At 44.2% G+C, this 18,264-nt stretch overlaps 2 protein-coding genes across 4 annotated transcripts in view; one reads left to right on the top strand and one right to left on the bottom strand.

Annotated features, from left to right (window-relative positions):
• Window positions 1–5,692, bottom strand: part of ARFIP1 (ARF interacting protein 1) — a 40,724-nt gene extending 35,032 nt beyond the window's left edge. Inside the window, exon 1 of one of the 3 annotated variants that reach the window (XM_082237727.1) lies at window positions 5,535–5,692. The gene's annotated coding sequence lies outside the window, so the exon portion shown is untranslated. The remainder of the gene's footprint in view (window positions 1–5,534) is intronic. The other 2 variants (XM_082237726.1, XM_082237728.1) reach the window with 2 other exon arrangements.
• Window positions 5,693–5,720: 28 nt separating this feature from the next.
• TIGD4 (tigger transposable element derived 4) lies at window positions 5,721–10,286 on the top strand. Its single transcript, XM_082237691.1, has 2 exons — window positions 5,721–6,265; window positions 8,572–10,286. Exon 2 carries the CDS (start codon window positions 8,655–8,657, stop codon window positions 10,251–10,253), a length of 1,599 nt encoding a protein of 532 aa, XP_082093817.1. The 5' UTR covers window positions 5,721–6,265; window positions 8,572–8,654; the 3' UTR covers window positions 10,254–10,286.
• The last annotated feature ends 7,978 nt before the right edge of the window (window positions 10,287–18,264 follow it).

The following is an 18,264-nucleotide window of genomic DNA, read 5'->3' as shown; positions in this document are numbered from 1 at the left end:
TGCGCTCCCGTTGTTCGGTCCCAGCGCCTGCCAACCTAGCAGTTCGAAAGCACCCCCGGGTGCAAGTAGATAAATAGGGACCGCTTACAAGCGGGAAGGTAAACGGCGTTTCCGTGTGCGGCTCTGGCTCGCCCGAGCAGCGATGTCACGCTGGCCACGTGACCCGGAAGTGTCTGCGGACAGCGCTGGCCCCCGGCCTCTTGAGTGAGATGGGCGCACAACCCTAGAGTCTGTCAAGACTGGCCCGTACGGGCAGGGGTACCTTTACCTTTATAGATCAAAATGCTGACACTAACACAATAAACTCAAGGTCACAATGCTGTATACCAGCACCTGAGAACCTTTTTCAGTATTAGATATCCACAACAATATTTTAGATACAGGTAATTTACAACTTATGCACATTTAACCCTAACCCTGCCCCTGCTCCCTTTCCGGGGCCAAAATCTGCATACACGTCAGCGGTCACACGCCAATCAAACCTACATAGCCTCATGACTATCAGTTTGGAACTGAAACAGGGAAATCCAAAAAGTGGACAGTACTTTCTTCATAACAAGGGACTTTTTTAGGTTTGCAGAAATGTTTTTAGTTGTAAGGGGGGAAGCCCCCAGAAGAACCTAATCCTTAATTTCCAGGACCTACAGAATACCGAAGGCAGCTGAGATACAGAATGTTGAGTGTTATTAGATAAAAAGGGAAATTGTTCTGGGTGAGCTTGTAACAGCTCTCAATGTTCTATAATTGGGATTAATTAGGGGGATTAAGGTCAAAGAGAAGATTGTCATGAGGTTAAAATAAGGCTCTTCTCCAAACTATACAGGGAGGTTTCAGGTGAAGGAGGAGCAGAACTAGTACTATTTTTCTTTCCCTCTCCAGAAACCTCCCCCAGCCCCCGAATTTTAATGATGGATATATCAGTCCACTTGTCACCTGGGTCAATTTTACATGCATTTACTCTTAAGTATGGTCAGTCCTATCTCAACATTAATCTGGTTTTAAAAAGAAGTCCATACAAATATTCATATTTAAGTATGAATTTTATCTCAATGTACATATTCCTAAACTTTCTACCCTAAACACATGCTGGTACATTTTGAACCAGGAACTGTACTGCAAAATTATGTTCCAATTCATAATTTAAGCCTACGAGATATGAATCAGGTCATCTCCTTTAAAAATACATAGTCTTCATCTCTACCACTCTGATATACAGCAAATGGATCAGGTTTGTTGATGATAGTCCATCCAAATCTTTTAGCATTATACAGCACAAGAGTTACGGGAAGGTGGAAAAGAAAGAAAAAAGTTTTCCTTTATGCTGCAATTTACAATCCTCCTCACACATAAAGCTCCTGTTCCAGAACGATTAAATCCATAAACAAGAATAATCTTTTGAGAGTTGCAGCAGACTATGCTGCATACTATACTTTCTTATTTACTATATGTATGCTCCCACTTTTCCTGATTACAAACCCTCCCCTAAACCTAGGTTTTCCTATTTCCCTGCCGAAACTGAATGCTGAGCAAACACTCTGTAGGAAGGTTATAGAGGGGAACAGGAAGACTGACTGCTGATGCCTTCAGTGCCTATTTACAACTAAACTCAAGAGACCTAGAGCGTCTAAAGGCACTATCCAACTAAGGCTCCAATCCTAGCCAAGTCTTTTTTGAAGTAAGTTCACTGAATTCAATGTGGCTTACATTCAGGCATGTGAGGTTAGGATTCCAACCTTAGCTATACTCAAGAGTAGACCCACTAAAAGCAATGGACCTGTCCACTGCAGGAATCATCATTTCAACACTATAACCAATTTAGAATGTTTTATTTATACTGTATCTAATTAAAAGTATTTCCATCACATGGCTACATTACCTAGCATACAAGAACACACTGAACGTAAGATAGTGAAACTGAATCACATGGATTACATTACACTGATGTACATCTTGCTACTTTATCATAGCCAAAAGGCAGCACTTAAAACTTTTCAAACCTTTAACAACTTTTAAATGCCATTTTAAGTATATAAGCTCACCTGCTAAAAAAGAAGTTAATATTGGCACAATAGAATTAGCAGATATGCACTTGAAGCACTTCAGAAACTTGAAAAAAACATATAAATGTTAAATATTTGAATCTCAAGGAACAACACTAGTCCCCTTTCTTTTCAGATATGCAGGCTGCTGGAAAGCCCACACTGTTTCACCCCATATTCAGCTCTTACTCTTTGCTGGTGATGTTGAAGACTCTGACCATATGGTCTTACCATTCTAGCCCTCTTTAAACCCACTGCCCCTTTCTCTCTCTTCTTCCATCAATTCAGAAAATATACACTGAACTTTTTTAAAAAACATAATACAATAAAAATCAGGTCTTGTCAAAGACCTTTATTTTATGTGTAAAGGGGACATTATCAACTTGAATATTAATCTAATATTAAACAAACTCTTTCACTTCATAATGAATGACACTGTGTCAATCACAATAGAGAAAATGGAGAGAATTTTCAACAAGTGGAAGTAGTTACCATTAATCGCTGTGCTTCCTAGGACTGAGGAAGTTAAGCAAAGTTCACTGCAAATTAGTATGTTTAACAGTGTGGTTTTACATGATGCCTTTCTAACCTGCCAAGAACCCACAAATACAGTAGTGGTAAACAGAAAATTAAACGTGCAGGGAAGGCTTCCAGTAAGTTCCACTATGCAAGTACATTTTTTTAAAGCATTTCTTTCACAGTTAGGACCAGCCTGCATCTAACTGGTGTCGTCAGAGGCGGATTTAAGGGAGTGTGATTGGTTCACCTGCGCTGGGTGCCAAGCCGAGAAGGTGCCACAGGGGAAACCACAACAATGACTTAGAATGGAAGGCAAGAGGAAAGGGGGTGCTGAATTTTGGCGTTGCACAGGGCACCTCTGAAATTTGAAAACCCAAAGTCTGCCACTTGTGGGATGTAATATGAGTAGGTAGACAGAAACAGGATTTTGCGGGTGAGCATACATGAAGCGGTGACTTGGCCATGTTGTACCACCCATCAAACAGTTCATGCAGCCTGCCACATCCAAGTTTTCATTTAGGTTATGCTGAAACTCAATGTAGCAGTCAAGTCTCATCTGTTCAGTGTCTTAAAGAAGCACCTGAGTATCTTATCTTAGGTTGGATTAGGATTTGCTGTATTCCTCTTCCCATAACTTCCCTGTAAAACTCCCCTTTCCCTGTCAGTGGGTGTAAAAGGAGAACACCTAATGCATGGATAGGCAAACTAAGGCCCGGGGGCCGGATCAGGCCCAATCGCCTTCTAAATCTGGCCAGTGGGCGGTCCGGGAATCAGCGTGCTTCTACATGAGTAGAATGTGTGCTTTTATTTAAAATGCATCTCTGGGTTATTTGTGGGGCACAGGAATTCATTCATATATATTTTTTTCAAAATATAGCCTGGCCCTCTACAAGGTCTGAAGGACAGTGTACCGGTCCCCTGCTGAAAAAGTTTGCTGACCCCTGATCTTGGCACAGGAACAAATAAAAGTCTCACTACCTACCAAGCCGAATCACAATTTGTGGACCTGGAATCACAATTAAGCAATCTAAAAATATTCCAGTTCTTTTACCAGAAATCTCAGAACTATGTCATATTATGATTCATTATGATCCCATAATATATGCATGCTGTAAAACCCCCAACAATTTCCTTCAATAAAACAATATCATAATGGCAGAAGGTAGACTATATATATATATATATATATATATATGACATTACTTCCTTTTTACACTAGCTGCCTAGTTTTTATTTATTTTTAAAAGTTACACCTGGGTCTCAAATATAGGCTTTATTTGGTTCTGTTGTTTCTGCCTTTTCTCTTTCTTTTTATAAGCTTATTTTAATATTGTGTGTTGCTTTGGGGGCTTTCCAAAAAGTTACCTAAGATTTTAAAGAAAAACACTGGTGGCAACTGCTGCTCCTTGTAGCATGTTATTAAGCATAAAACTGTAAGAACTTACAAATATATATATACTGTACAGCAAACATCATGGAGTTAAAGCAGAAATACAACACATAATTAGGTGCATGCTTTTGTGATTAGCCTTGTGTTTAAAATGTTTGCCTCTAAAGACACAGGAAAACATATCCTACTGTACAATAAAGCTGTCTTAAGGAACAATAAGCTATGACCTCCACATAAAACTGAAAGGAGAAGCATGCATGGGGCAGGTGGGGGAGGACATTCTTGGGCAAATCCTCCAAGTTCTAGTCATCTATAAAACCAGAAAAGCCACAATTCCAGAAAGTGTTGGTACAATACACACAAAGTAGTGTACTCTGCAAGATGAATACTGTGGTATAAGAAGTGCAAGAGGAGACCCAAGTACATTATTCAACTAAGCAGCAGCCACATTTGTGCATCTCACTGTATTCTGAATGTACCTGCAAAAACCATTCCATGGCTGTTTCCTATGGATGACTATTTCCTAGCTTGACCATCAGCTACACCTACTGACTTTAGAGAAGTCACTTCCACCCTAACAATTTTTAAGAACTGATCCAATATTAAATTTCTTCATAAGAAGACATAACTATTCAAGTTTTAAATCCCAGACAGTACTGAACTACGAGTTCCATTTCACAACGAAGAAAACCACCTTTGTGTGAACATAGCCCCAAACCTTTCATCTATAACTCATCCAAATGGCTGGGAGTCATGGATTCTGGGGAAGCAGGGCAGAACGCAGAGTGCATGGCCAGAATACAACCCCTGAGCAAAAACAAAGCAGCAGCAACTTCACTTTTGGAAGTCAAGGGTGTGAGCACCAAGGAACCTAAAGATTTTGTGTGTGTGTTTTAAAGGCTAAATAAAGTGAGAAAGGGAAGAAAACCAAAAAGGGCGTTTTTCCATGAGCAGCTTTGTATTTCTCCGTTGAGCACAAGTACTTCCTCCTGGGCACAAACACATCAGCTTTACACCTGCCCTTTGCCCCACCCTCCAGGAGATAAAGACCAGGAACCCTGAGTGCGCACCAGGATCCCCTTCCCGACAGGCCTCCCAAGCGGATTTGTTACCTAACAGGCGAAGGACTAATCTTCCCGCATCGTCCTATACCTCCGTGCCGTGACATTTTTAAAAATAAAAATAAAAATAAAGCAACACCTGTTGAGCCACTGCCTGCCGGGCAGGCTGCGGAGGATAGGAAACGGTCTCTTCCGGGAAAGAGCGAAATGTGGGGGGACGCGCCCTTCCCTCATACGTGGCCTAGGCCCCGGCTGAAGCTCCGGGGCCGCAGCAGGAGGAGGAGGAGGCCAAGAACACCGGCCTGGCGCCGCGGGCGAGGAGGAAGGAGCGGAGTAACGGGAGAGGCGGCGACGGAACGAGAAGGGCTTCGGCGAGGGAGGCGCTGAGGGCTCCGCATCGGTCCTGTCTGAGGGGAGGGGTTTTTTTGGGGGGGGGGACACGGCGCTCATCTCTTCGTCACCCCCGCCCACAGCAGCCACCCACCACACCCTTCTTCTCCTCCTCCTCCTCCCTCCCTCACTTGCCTTCAAGCTCGGCTGCTTCCAGCTGCTCCCCCCGCAAAAGCCACGGAAACACGGCCGAGCAGCTTAAACGGAAAGGGCTCGCGAGGAAACGGGCGCCGGTTACTTCAGCCTCTCTCTCTCTCTCTCTCTCTCCCTACCCCCCCTCCCCGCCCTGCTTCCCTCCCTGAACGGCTGCACCAACCGGAACTGCCTGGCCGGAAGTAGAGCGTCCGCTTGCTGCTCTGTAACCTTCCGAAGGGGCCGCTCTAGGCGGTGGCAGCAGCGAAGGGGCCGCTTCCACGTTGCTGTCACCATGGCAACAGCATCCGGGCCTGTCGTTTTGCGACCGGTCTCCCCCCCTCTCGCTTCTCGCCTGCGACAAGCGGGCCGCGGCTGCAGACCTAGCGGAAAAAAGGAGGAGCTCCTCTGGTTGTGTAGGGCAACCAATGCGCAGAAGTAGAATAGGGTGCCGTGCTCTTTAAGGCTCCTCCGCTTCGAATTGCAGCTCGCCAGTGGGAACGGAAAGCGAAGGGTGTGCTGTGTGTAGTTTTTCCTTTCCCGCCCTCCCAGAGGTGCATTCAATTGCCTGCTGCAAAAACAAGGAAGAGCCTTGTTTCACCCGGGAACTTCCCTAAACAGGGTTGCCTTCAGGCGTTGAGATTCCAACTAAACATCAGGAAGACCTTTCTGACGGCAAGAGCTGTTTGACAGTGGAAAAGGCTCCTTTGGAAGGTGGTGGGCCTCCCTTGGAGGTTTTTAAGCAGAGGTGGGATGGCTGTCTGTCATGGATGCTTTAGTTGAGATTCCTGCATTGCAGGGCATTGATGACTCTCAGGTTCCCTCCCAACTCTGCAGTTCTGCGATTCCTACGAGAGGTGGGATTGTGCTAAGTGGCAAACGGAAATACAGTCATACCTCCGGTTGAAGTAGCTTTGGGATAAGTATTTTCGGGTTGCGCGCTGTGGTGACCCAGAAGTAACGGAGCGCATTACTTCCAGGTTTCGCCGACCGCGCATGCGCAGACGATAAAAATGACATCATGCGCATGCAAAGAAGCGGCAAATTGCAACCCGCAGATGTGGGTTGTGTTCGCTTCTGGATGCAAACGGGGCTCCGGAACAGATCCCGTTGGCATCCAGAGGTGGTACCTCCGTTTACGAACTTAATTTGTTGTGGAGGTCTATTCTTAACCCAAAACCGTTCTTAACCTGAGGTGCGCTTTTGCTAATAGGGCCTCCCACTGCCGCACGACTTCCGCTCACACCCCAGGGCAAAGTTTGCTACCCGGAACACCTACTTCCGGGTTAGCAGAGCTCGTTGCCAGAAGCGTTCATAAGGAGGACGGTACATAACCCGAGGTTCCACTGTACACGAGACTTCAGGTGCTGCCGACGGGCCTCCACCACACCTGATAACACACACACACACACACCACCCTTAATATAGCTGCGTTCCTCACCCCCTCTTCTGCCACCACCATGGAATCAACAGCCCAACCCACCTTCCCTGCTGAGCTGCCAATGTGGCATCTAACCTTCGGAAGGGCAGTGGTGCCACTTTAGAATAGGACTGACCTTGATTGCCATCTGTGGTAACCACCATCTTTGGATCGCATAGATCATTGTGTTCTGGGTAAATTAAGATGGTGGGCAGCCACCATAGATGGGACCTAAGCATGGCTTCCAATAAAAAGCAGCAGTGCCACCCGCTGCTAAGACACCACCAGGGGAGAGGGGGGTAGCAGTGAGGACAGTGAGTGGTGGCATAGCTGAGTTGAGCTGCAGTGAGGTCCTCAGCTAGTGTGCCAGGGCTGCATGTAATTAACATGTGGAGAAAAAGTAAGTCTGCATACACTAGTTCTATTCGGTGGTCTCTGCTTAGGAGATACGCACCTAATTTGTAGACAGTGTGGGGGCAAGCCTGGCACACATGCTGCAATGACAGGGCTAGCACACATGGCTCTGCTCTTTCTTCATGTACTGTTGATTGCATGGAGAATATCATGGCTAAATAGAGTTCAGTGAAGAATGTGAGTTGGAATCAAAGTCTATATTGTGGCTGGAATAGGTTGGGAGGGGCAGTCACCTGGGCTCTCTATTGATGTGAGAGGAAGTGGAATAATGTGCTGTATTCCTTTTTTTGGGAGTAAAGTTACATTGATGGCAATGGTAGAAACAATGGCTGAGTGAGTGTAGGATTTAGACTAAGCCACCTGCCAAGCCTCCACACTTCACCCATTACAGGCTCTTTCCCTGTGATCACTCCTGACTTTTCTGCATTCAGCGTAAAGGCCTGAATAAAATTTCAAAGCATGTTCAGCTGAGTGCATTCTCCCATCAGATCTCCATGTGGAATGCTTGATAGGACTTGATTCTACTTTTAGAGCACAAGTGGTGAACCTTGTGCCAAATTTGGCCCTACAGGGTTCTCTGTTTGGCCCCCAGGACTCTCCACAGGCCACACCCCTCACCAGGCCTACTCAACACCCTCCTTGAGTGTTTTGCCCTGCTAGAATGTGCCCTTGAACTCTGACATTGTAGAAGAGAGAGGAAAGCATGAGTATATGGAGAAACTAGCCTTCTGGTTAGTTGCTCTGCTCACTTTTGCCTCAGACTTCACCCCCCACTGGCCTGTGGCCCCAGAAGACTGCTCAGAATAGACAGCAGCCCTTGAGCTGAAATAAGGTTCCCTAACCCTGTGCCAGGCATAGAGTGGGGCGCCAAAGATCCATGTTAAAACAGCTACTGCAACAAATAGACACATCTGTCAGCAGATCTCTCAAATTAAAGCAGCAGTACTGACAAGTTTTACATATAGTACAACTGTAGTTACGTTTCACACTTTATTTTGATGTGAGATAAGAAGATTCCTAGTTGCAAAGTACTCAGTTCATTAGTCCACATGTTTGAAACTCAGTCTAGAGAAGTTATGGAAAATATTCTTATTGGGCAAAGATACCAGAAGGGCTTGTTTGTGCTCATTCCTTAGCTGTGTGCTTGTGATATACAAGAATATACCCATGGCATTGCTACTCTGTGACGTTTATTTATTAACACAGTGACGTTTATACCATGAGATCAGGGTACTCATTTGAAAGCCAATCTAATTAAAGCACTTGAGGATAGCGAGGTGACAGAACGAATGTCTCTAGATGCATTTGAGCCTCTGAGGGAGTTTGGGGGTTGTACCATGGCGGAGTCTTCAGATGCTCCCTCACTTCTGCCTGCAGTAAGGAAGAAGAAAAGCTTATCAATCCAGGACAAAATTAGTATAATAGCTGCAATAGAAAGTGGCAAGAAGAAGATAGACATTGCAGAAAGATACGGTATAAAGAAAAACTCCTTGTCCTCCATCATGAAGAACAAAGAGAAAGTTTTAGAAGCCTTTGAATCGTGGCAATTTGACCCTAAAAGAAAAAGGTTAAGGACTGCATTTCATACAGATCTGGAAGAGGCACTGGTGAAGTGGTACAGAATGGCTCAGTGTTCAAATATACCAGTGAATGGGCCGATGCTACGCTTCCAAGCTAATGATTTTGCACAGAAACTTGGACATAATGATTTTAAATGCAGCAATGGCTGGCTAGATCGTTTTAAAGCAAGGTATGGACTGGCATTCAGATCTCAGCCGGTTGTAGCTACTGCTCGTACTACTCGTACCACTACTGCTACCACTACAGAGGATACAGCAACTGCTTGGCATCAAAATATTCTGTCTTACTATTTAAAGGTTTATCAGCCAAATGATATATTTAACATGAAGGAGACAGGATTGTTTTATCAGATGTTACCTAGTTCTACTTTTACATTTAAAGGAGAAACATGCTCCCTGGGAAAATTAGGCAAAGAAAAAATAACTGTAGTGGTTGGCGTAAATATGGATGCTTCAGAAAAACTTCCATTGCTTGTTATAGGAAAGAACAAAACTCCCTGCTGCTTTCAGGGTGTCAGTTCACTGCCTGTGGAATATCAGTCAACTACTATGGCACAGATGACTTCAGAGCTGTTTGATCAGTGGGTGAGCAAACTTGACAAGAGATTTCAAATGCAGAAGCGTCACATCATTTTTTTTGTGGACTCTTTCCCTTTTCACCCAGAGGTAAGGAATTTGAAGTCTATCAGACTTGTATCCTTCCCTTCTTGCTCACCCTCCAGATTTACAGCTGTGAAACAAAATATCACCAAGAGCCTGAAAGTAAAATACCGGTGCCTTCTTCTCAAGAGATTTGTAGACTGTGTTGAAAGTGGCAAGGAATTCACGCTGACTTTGCTTGATGCCATTGACATGTTATACCGATGTTGGAGGGCTGTATCTCCAGGGACAGTTGTTAAAAGTCATAGCAAAGAAGGTTTTAGATCACAAACTGGGGAAAACATTGATGAGGACACAGAAATGGAAATTAATTTTGATTTGGCTGTATATGCATCGGCAGCAGGAGTTGAGTTTCCAAAAGGCTTGTCTTTGGAGGAATATGTAGCTTTCAATGATGACTTGATAAATTGTGAAATGCCTCCTAATACTGAAATATCACAGGCTAAAAAATGCACTTCAAGTGGAACTTATGAGAAAGATGAAGGTGATGACTTTCCAGGATGTAAACACCCTTTGCCATCAAAGAAGGAGGCCCTTACTGCTTTAGATACTCTTCGAAGATTTCTTAGACATCAAGATTTGAAGGAATCTCTTCATACTTCCTTCACGGTTCTGGAGGACTTTATTCATCTTGCAGCATCTAAATAAGTATTTCATGGGAACTACTATTTGCTTGTGGGACGCAGGTGGCGCTGTGGGTAAAACCTCAGCGCCTAGGACTTGCCGATCGTATGGTCGGTGGTTCGAATCCCTGCGGCGGGGTGCGCTCCTGTTGCTTGGTCCCAGTGCCTGCCAACCTAGCAGTTCAAAAGCACCCTCGGGTGCAAGTAGATAAATAGGGACCACTCACTAGCGGGAAGGTAAACAGTGTTTCCGCGTGCGGCTCTGGCTCACCAGAGTAGCTTCGTCACGCTGGCCACGTGACCCGGAAGTGTCTGCGGACAGCGCTGGCTCCCGGCCTCTAGAGTGAGATGAGCGCACAACCCTAGAGTCTGTCAAGACTGGCCCGTACGGGCAGGGGTACCTTTACCTTTTTACTATTTGCTTAGTTCATTTTAACAACAACTCTCTCATATAGTACAGGCCTATAAAATTTGAGGCCTATTAAGCTAGACCCGGCCTATGAGCCATGTATGGTGGATTTTGCTGCCTCCATGGGACTGCAAAAACTCAGAGAGCTGTCAAATGCCCACCACATGGATGGTGGATTGTGTCTGCCTTTGCAGGTCACAAACTGGACAGGCCCAATGAACAATGTAAGATTTTGTGAATTGTGTTGCAATGGTGCTACCCTGATCCATAATTCTTTCTACGCTCTCAGGTTACAGTTGTATTCTTCTCACCCCAGAAGAATTCAGCGTAGCATTTGAGGCTCACAACAACCCTGAAAGGTAGATTATGGCAAGAGATCGAGATGTATCCTTGTAAGCACTGCTGTATAACAACTAGTTTACGTTAATGCAAGTTATCCTAAAGTAGTAGTTTTTCGTTCTGCATTTATTATTATGATTAGATATTTATTTATACCTGGTCTTTCCCCTTGATGGGACTCAAAGCAACTTACAGATGCAGTGGTACCTTGGTTTACGAACAGCCCTGTTTATGAACTATTCGGTTTACGAACTCCGCAAATCCAGAAGTAGTGTCCAGTTTGCGAATTTCACCTCGGTCTAAGAACGGAATCCGAATGGTGGAAGGGCACCAGCGGCAGGAGGCCTCATTAGGGAAAGCGAGTCTTGGTTTAAGAATGGTTTCAGTTTAAGAACGGACTTCCGGAACGGATTAAGTTCATAAACTGAGGTATAATGTGTTGTTACTGCTTGCAGTTTCTTTAGCTGAAGATGCTTCCCCAGCTCTTCCAGTCAGTAGCCCTTGAGTGGAATCTTGGCATATTGCTTTGACAAGCGACTCCCCACCATCTAACACATCTAATATTATACCCCTAAAGAGATCACATTGCAAAACTAACTGTGAGATGCATAGCAGCAAAGTGGGTCAGGTTTGACATGGATGTAAAATGTGACTTGAGCTGCCAGCATGAAGTACTTTACGCAAAGTGTGTGAAGAAAACACTAAAATAAATGAAATATTTAAGACTAGAATGTACTTACAACATTTCACTGGCTCTGTTTCACATGATGCAGACTAAATAAGTTATTTTGTTATGAATTAAATCAAGTAATATTAACAGATAACAATATATACCCACATGCTCAAGCCTTTATAGCAGCTCAATATATTAGGAAGATGTTAAGACCCAGAGGATTCAGACTGGGACCAAACTGACAGCCTTGACACACCTGAATAACCTGTTTAGCAGTCCAACTCACCTTGTCATTCAGACACCTCATTCGGGGCAGGGCGGCTTTGATCAGTTTCTGCACCCCTTTGCAGATCCAGGTTTCCACCACTTCCTCTCCTAACCTCCTATCTCCCTAAAGCTGAGGAAGAAACAGAATTGGTGAAGAACCAGAGGTCTGCTTAGAAAATGTATACTTAGGTGGGCAACTGGTGCATCTTGGCACCCAGTTGGTGATCTGAAAGAGAATGGCCTGGCTTTCCTAGCATAAAACAGCTGAGTGTGTGCCTGATCTTTGCCCTGCTTTTTTGTTCATTCTTGCACTGGCTCCTGACTGGATCTCCCTTTGCTTTGTGCCATAATTTTGCCTGCACTTTGATCTCTGTGCCTGGTTGGACTCCAGTAAGATGAGCTGATCTCGGACAGAAGCAAAAATATGATCCAAATAACTGGTGGTATTCAACTAAGTTTTATTAAAAGCAGACCCACTGAAATTAATGAACGTGACCAAGTTAGATCTGTGAATTTTAGTGTGTCTACTCCAAGGAGCATACCACCCAAAATATCAGCTAAATATTTTCTGAGGTGTTCTGGATACATACAAAAAACAAAAAACCCTTCCAACAAAGCCTGAAATTTCCAGATGCTTCAGACTATAACTCCCATGACCCCCAGCCATCCTGGGTAACAGATGGGAATAATGGGAGTTGCAATCTGACTGCCTTAAGGAAACCCATTTGGCTCACGCTGACTTTAAAACTCTACTACTTTGCTCCTGCTGGCAAATTACAGTGCCTTACATAAAAGTGTGTGTGTGTGTGTGTGTGTGTGTGTGTGTGTGTGTGCACGCGCGCGCACACACACACACACAAGATTCTGACTACTATTCTTACCACTACAGCACATGATGGTGATCTCATGATATAATTTCAGCAGTACTATTTATGGCAGTATTCTAAAACGTGTATCCCAGTACTACAGAACGTACTAAATATATATATTTCAATAAATAAATAAATATGTTACTCTGCCCATCTGGTTGATGGTTTTCTTTTCTTTACGTTGCTTAATTCATCTTTAAAGGGGGTAGGATCAAAGGCACTTTGCAAAAAATACACAAATTATGTAATCTCTGGAAAGTGATCCTGAGTATGTACTTTGGCTTAAGGATGTAAGAGTGCCAGAGAGCAACTTAGAGGTTTACTGGCAGGGCAACAACGAAGGCTATGCACACATTGCATTTATTCTGGCTCCAGAGTGCTCCCACTGCTCGTTTTCGAAACCGTGTACACGTGACATTAGTCGCAATCCACGTCTATGATGTAGTTTCTCAAATAACAGAGGACAAGTCTGCTCGATCTTCTCCATGACAGCCACCCAGATATTTGAAGACTGGTATTATACCTACCCACTGCCTTAATCTGTACAAGGTAAATTTATGGTGGTATGGTTTAACATAAATTTCACTTACGAAAGAGAGCATTGCTGTTCCCTCATCCCTGGCTTTGTATGTCTTGGGATGTGGTAATGTTGTTTTCTGAGTAAACAGTCATTGAATGACACTCTTTCACACCTGGAAGAAGAAGAAAAGAGAATTACGTTATTACTATTTGAGTTAGGGATAAGGTAAATACATTACCATAACACTGCTCACGAAATGCATCACACAAAGTTTCCGTTGTATTACTTGGTCTGTAATTTTATTTTATTTTTGGGTAGTGTTGGTCCTTCCCTAGCAATGTCCCTGCTCTTTCCCTCTGTTATAAAGCTCTTGCTTCCTGTAGTTTTGAGGGTGGGCCATTCAGATTTTGTTGTGGTCCAACAACCTTTGGCCATGCTGGCAGGGGCTGATGGGAATTGGAGTCCGACCACTTTTGGAGGGCCACAGGTTACCCACAGGTTGTCCCTAGGCCTTGTTGATCCAGTGTGACAGCACTTTCCCCTCCCTGCAAAATGTAGTTATGCTCATAAATCCTACCTGGGTGACTTTAAAAGGTGAACTTAGTGGACCATGAAGCCCCTTGAGAAAAATAAACCTATATTTGGCAAGTTCAGATACACAAACAGTGGAAGCAGAAGTAAAAGAATTTAGAGAAACTGTTGGGCATCGACATAACAAAAGAAAAGTCATTTAAAGATTTATTGCTTCTTAATGAAATTTGGTGCTCTTTGGAGATGCATATTCTGGGATTCATGACGCCTAGAAGCTAAATATAGTTACTCTTTTGAAAACTCTACTTTCAAAACTACTTTTGGAAAAACCCTGCCTGCAGCCAGGCTTTGGTCAGTAGAGTACACACACAGTTAGAGCCAAAAGGAGGGGAGGCTTGAGGGATTCATGTTGTTTTTATACAGTATTAGAACTCCCAGTTTGACCAAACTGTGGGAGGCAGTGGAAGATAGGAGTGCCTGGCGTGCTCTGGTCCATGGGGTCACGAAGAGTCGGACATGACTAAATGACTAAACAACAACAAAAAGAACTCCCAGGATCCTCCAACTGGAGCAAACTGCAAAAGAGATACATCTAAAATTAAAGAATTCTGAGCCCAAGAGTTTGTCTGAGTGCTAGAACTAAATGGAATTCACAGTCCTTCAATACCTTTTCCCCAAGGTGTCTTTATTGCAGCAATATATTCTTATGAATTTAATCCTAGCAAGCTATTCAAGCCAGGCAAGCTTCCTGATGTTACTGCCTGCATGATGGGTCATTAAGAGAACAAAAGGAAGGGGGCTCTGTGTCAGATGCCAAAGGGGTGGTGCCCCTCCTCCAGATCTTAGATAGCTAGAAGGACAAAGCCTGAGTTGGAGAGCAGAGTTTGCTGTGATGTGACCTAGAGGAAGAAGCTGCAGGCTGTGAAGGTAAAGAGAGAGTCAGAACTGATTTCTGCTTGAATCCAAGTCTGTGGCTACGGGAGAAACAAGTGGGGTGTTAATGCTGCGAGCCCCTCCATCTCAGGCTCAGGTTGTATATACAGTGGTACCTCGGGTTACATCCACTTCAGGTTACAGACTCCGCTAACCCAGAAATAGTGCTTCAGGTTAAGAACTTTGCTTCAGGATAAGAACAGAAATCGTGCTCCGGTGGCACAGCAGCAACAGGAGGCCCCATTAGCTAAAGTGGTGCTTCAGGTTAAGAACAGTTTCAGGTTAAGAACGGACCTCCGGAACAAATTAAGTACTTAACCCGAGGTACCACTGCATGTCTAAATAAATCATAGATCATAAAGACACCACAGTCTCTGCTGTGCCTCATTTCCAAAAGGAAACATAAATCCTGGGAAAGTGCCTGGAACCCCTGGAATCTCGCACTGCTCAGAGAATGGGCTGGAGTGCAACACTATTTTCTTTGGGCAGGGTGTATGGAATGGTATTTGTTGCCATTGTTAAGTGGTTGGGAATCAGAAATACTTCAGATTACGTAGTGACCTACCAATAGATTCCATTACTTCCATATCGGATGTGATCCTATGCACACTGACTGGAAATAATCTCCATTGAACATAAAGGACATTGCTTCCAAGTAAACTTGCCAAGCACTGAGCTGGGAAGTCTGATCTAAATTACAGCAATGTTGTTCCTGTGCACTTACAAAGGAGTTAGGCAGAATATGATAGCAATCTTTAGACTTAAGAAACAAACAAACAAACAAAACTGGTTAGTTTTATTTAAAAGAATTAAAAGTTTTAACATTAAAATTTAAAAAGAACCAGCCTCAGCTTTGTTCTAGCAATTGCAAGGATTGAGTCTACATATTCCTCACCCCCCTAGGCATTTACCTTCACCAATTTAGGTTCAGCTTTCAAAACCACCTTAATAATGAAACGCTCCAAGCCCTTAAGGTGCACACCTGCTGCTGTTAACATTAAAACCCTTGTGTAAACTATAGCAGGTCATAGCAGGGCACTAGAGGGCGCTGCTAAAGCAGTAATCAGAGTATACATGTGGTTTGGTGTGGGGTGGGAACTAAACCACAAAAATATCCAGCCAAAGGTTTAAAATGATATTGGTGGTTTCGTATTCTGCATATTGTAACTTGTTCAATTTTAAATGGACCTAGACATATTTGGTCTCTCTACCTTGTGTACTTATTAAATATTATGGTTGCAGGATCTTCAGTGAAGTTCTATTTTTAAGTTTTCATTTATATCAGTTCTAAGGCAATGTGGTACCTCATATATGAGGAAAAACCCAGCCTTTGGACACATAACCAGGGCAGGGAGCAAACCTGAAGAAGCAAATATATATATATAAAGCACACACAAACACACATCTGAGATATTGGGTGATATTTAAGGGTCACTACTATCTTTCAGCCTACTGTACCTCACAGGATAAAGGGGAAAGCTATTTATGCCACAGGAAGCACCTTACAGGAAGCGTGGTGTTTAGAGAGATGACTAGGTAAATAAAGCAAGATGATTGCTTTAAAAAATTGAAAGTTGAACTCCGTGCCTCAATACCACGTCTGGCAGAAAGACCTGGTGTAGTCAAGAGTGAGGAAGGTAATGCATTTCTGGTCAGGGCTGACGTGACCGTTGGACAGAGGGAGGCAGCTGCCTCAGGCTTCATTTGCTGAGGGGTGGCAGCAGCAGCAACACCTTGACTGTTCCTCTCTGCTGGAGGGCAGAATTGGGTGTGCCAGGTAGATTGCCCTGCACCCCCTAAACTACCCAGTATCCCTCAGGTGTGCTGGTGAATACTGCTATCCTCTTGCCAGCCTTGAAGCTTGAGTCAGCTCTCGGTCCCTTCGTCTTCTGAACATGAAGGCTGGCACCATCTTGCCCTTTGCCTCAGGCAGCAAAATGTCTTGGGCCGGCTCCTTCTGTGCTCAAGGAGCATGCTGAGGAGTAATGCTTTTTTCTAAAGCAGAAGCACATCAAGCCTCCGTTTCATACCAAACACGTCAGGCTTGCCTTCCCTTATACAAGTGGAAAGCAATGAACAAAGTGAGGCTTTATGCTTGGAGGCCATGATTCTGCGTACCCTGTGCTTTCATGGAGCCAAAAAACACCTTTATTGTCTTAACACACCCCCCCCGTGTCCATGTTTTGCTGTTGTCTGGTAGTCCTAGCAATGAGTTGAAAACCAAATGAACTGAAACTCTACCAGCTATTAAGGTAGAACGAAGGGCTTTAAAAACGGCACAGTCTTGTCCCCAGCAGTTGATGGCCTGCAACGGAACAGAACACAAGGCTTTGCTTCAACCCAAACCATATGCTTTGACTCTGTGCCAGGCTGGTGGTTGCTGCCACAAAAGCACCAGGCAATATGTTTTATAGGCATATTGTTGCTGGGTGTCGACATCTACATGCCAATGCTCTGCGTGCTTTCCCAGCTTGCTTTCTGTTTTGTGTACTTAGCGAGGTGTCCAGGATAACAAGCCAAAAGATGGAGGGAGATACCTTCTTGCTTGGCACCGAGCCTTTTAAGATCAGGTGAGAGTTATGTATATGAGTATGGTGGAAGTCTGCAAAGGAGGAGTAACTGCGGGTGCATTTGCACATTCATTTTATGAACCAAAGTCTGTAGGGTGCTTTGGGTGTGTCTGGAGCTGTGCACCATATCTTTAAGAGCACGTGCAAAGGGATCAAATGTAGCTATTTTGGTAACACACTCTGAATGCCAGACCCAATCTCCATTCCTGTATCTGTCACATTTATTTCCAACCCATTCTCTAAGGAGTTCAGGGTGGGGGAATTGGGATTATCCCATTTTATGGCATTGGCAAATACTGCAAGGTTGCTTTAGGTCACTTCCAGAGACAACCTGCTCAATGAGCATTCATCCTGCTTTGTTTGAGGGGAGGCCAAGTGACATTGCATCAAAGCAAGTGTTTTTTCCACACTTCTGGTGCATATCCCCATCACTTTCCTTATCAGATTTATTATGCAAGACCTCCTAAGCCATTATCATCATGACACCCAAATCTGCCCATTTGTTGTTGTTGTTGTTTAGTCGTTTACTCCTGTCCGACTCTTCATGACCCCATGGACCAGAGCACGCCAGGCACTCCTGTCTTCCACTGTCTCCCACAGTTTGGTCAAACTCATGCTGGTAGCTTCGAGAACACTGTCCAACCATCTCGTGCTCTGTCGTCCCCTTCTCCTTGTGCCCTCCATCTTTCCCAGCATCAGGGTCTTTTCCAAGGAGTCTTCTCTTCTCATGAGGTGGCCAAAGTATTGGAGCCTCAGCTTCACGATCTGTCCTTCCAGTGAGCATTCAGGGCTGATTTCCTTAAGAATGGATGCGTTTGATCTTCTTGCAGTCCATGGGACTCTCAAGAGTCTCCTCCAGCACCATAATTCAAATGCATCAATTCTTCGGTGATCAGCCTTTATGGTCCAGCTCTCACTTCTGTAC

Source organism: Podarcis vaucheri (genome assembly GCF_965113315.1).
Source record: "Podarcis vaucheri genome assembly, chromosome: 9".
Taxonomy (NCBI): domain Eukaryota; kingdom Metazoa; phylum Chordata; class Lepidosauria; order Squamata; family Lacertidae; genus Podarcis; species Podarcis vaucheri.
The sequence above is the reverse complement of the archived record's forward strand: the minus strand, read 5'-3'. Positions and strand labels throughout refer to the sequence as shown.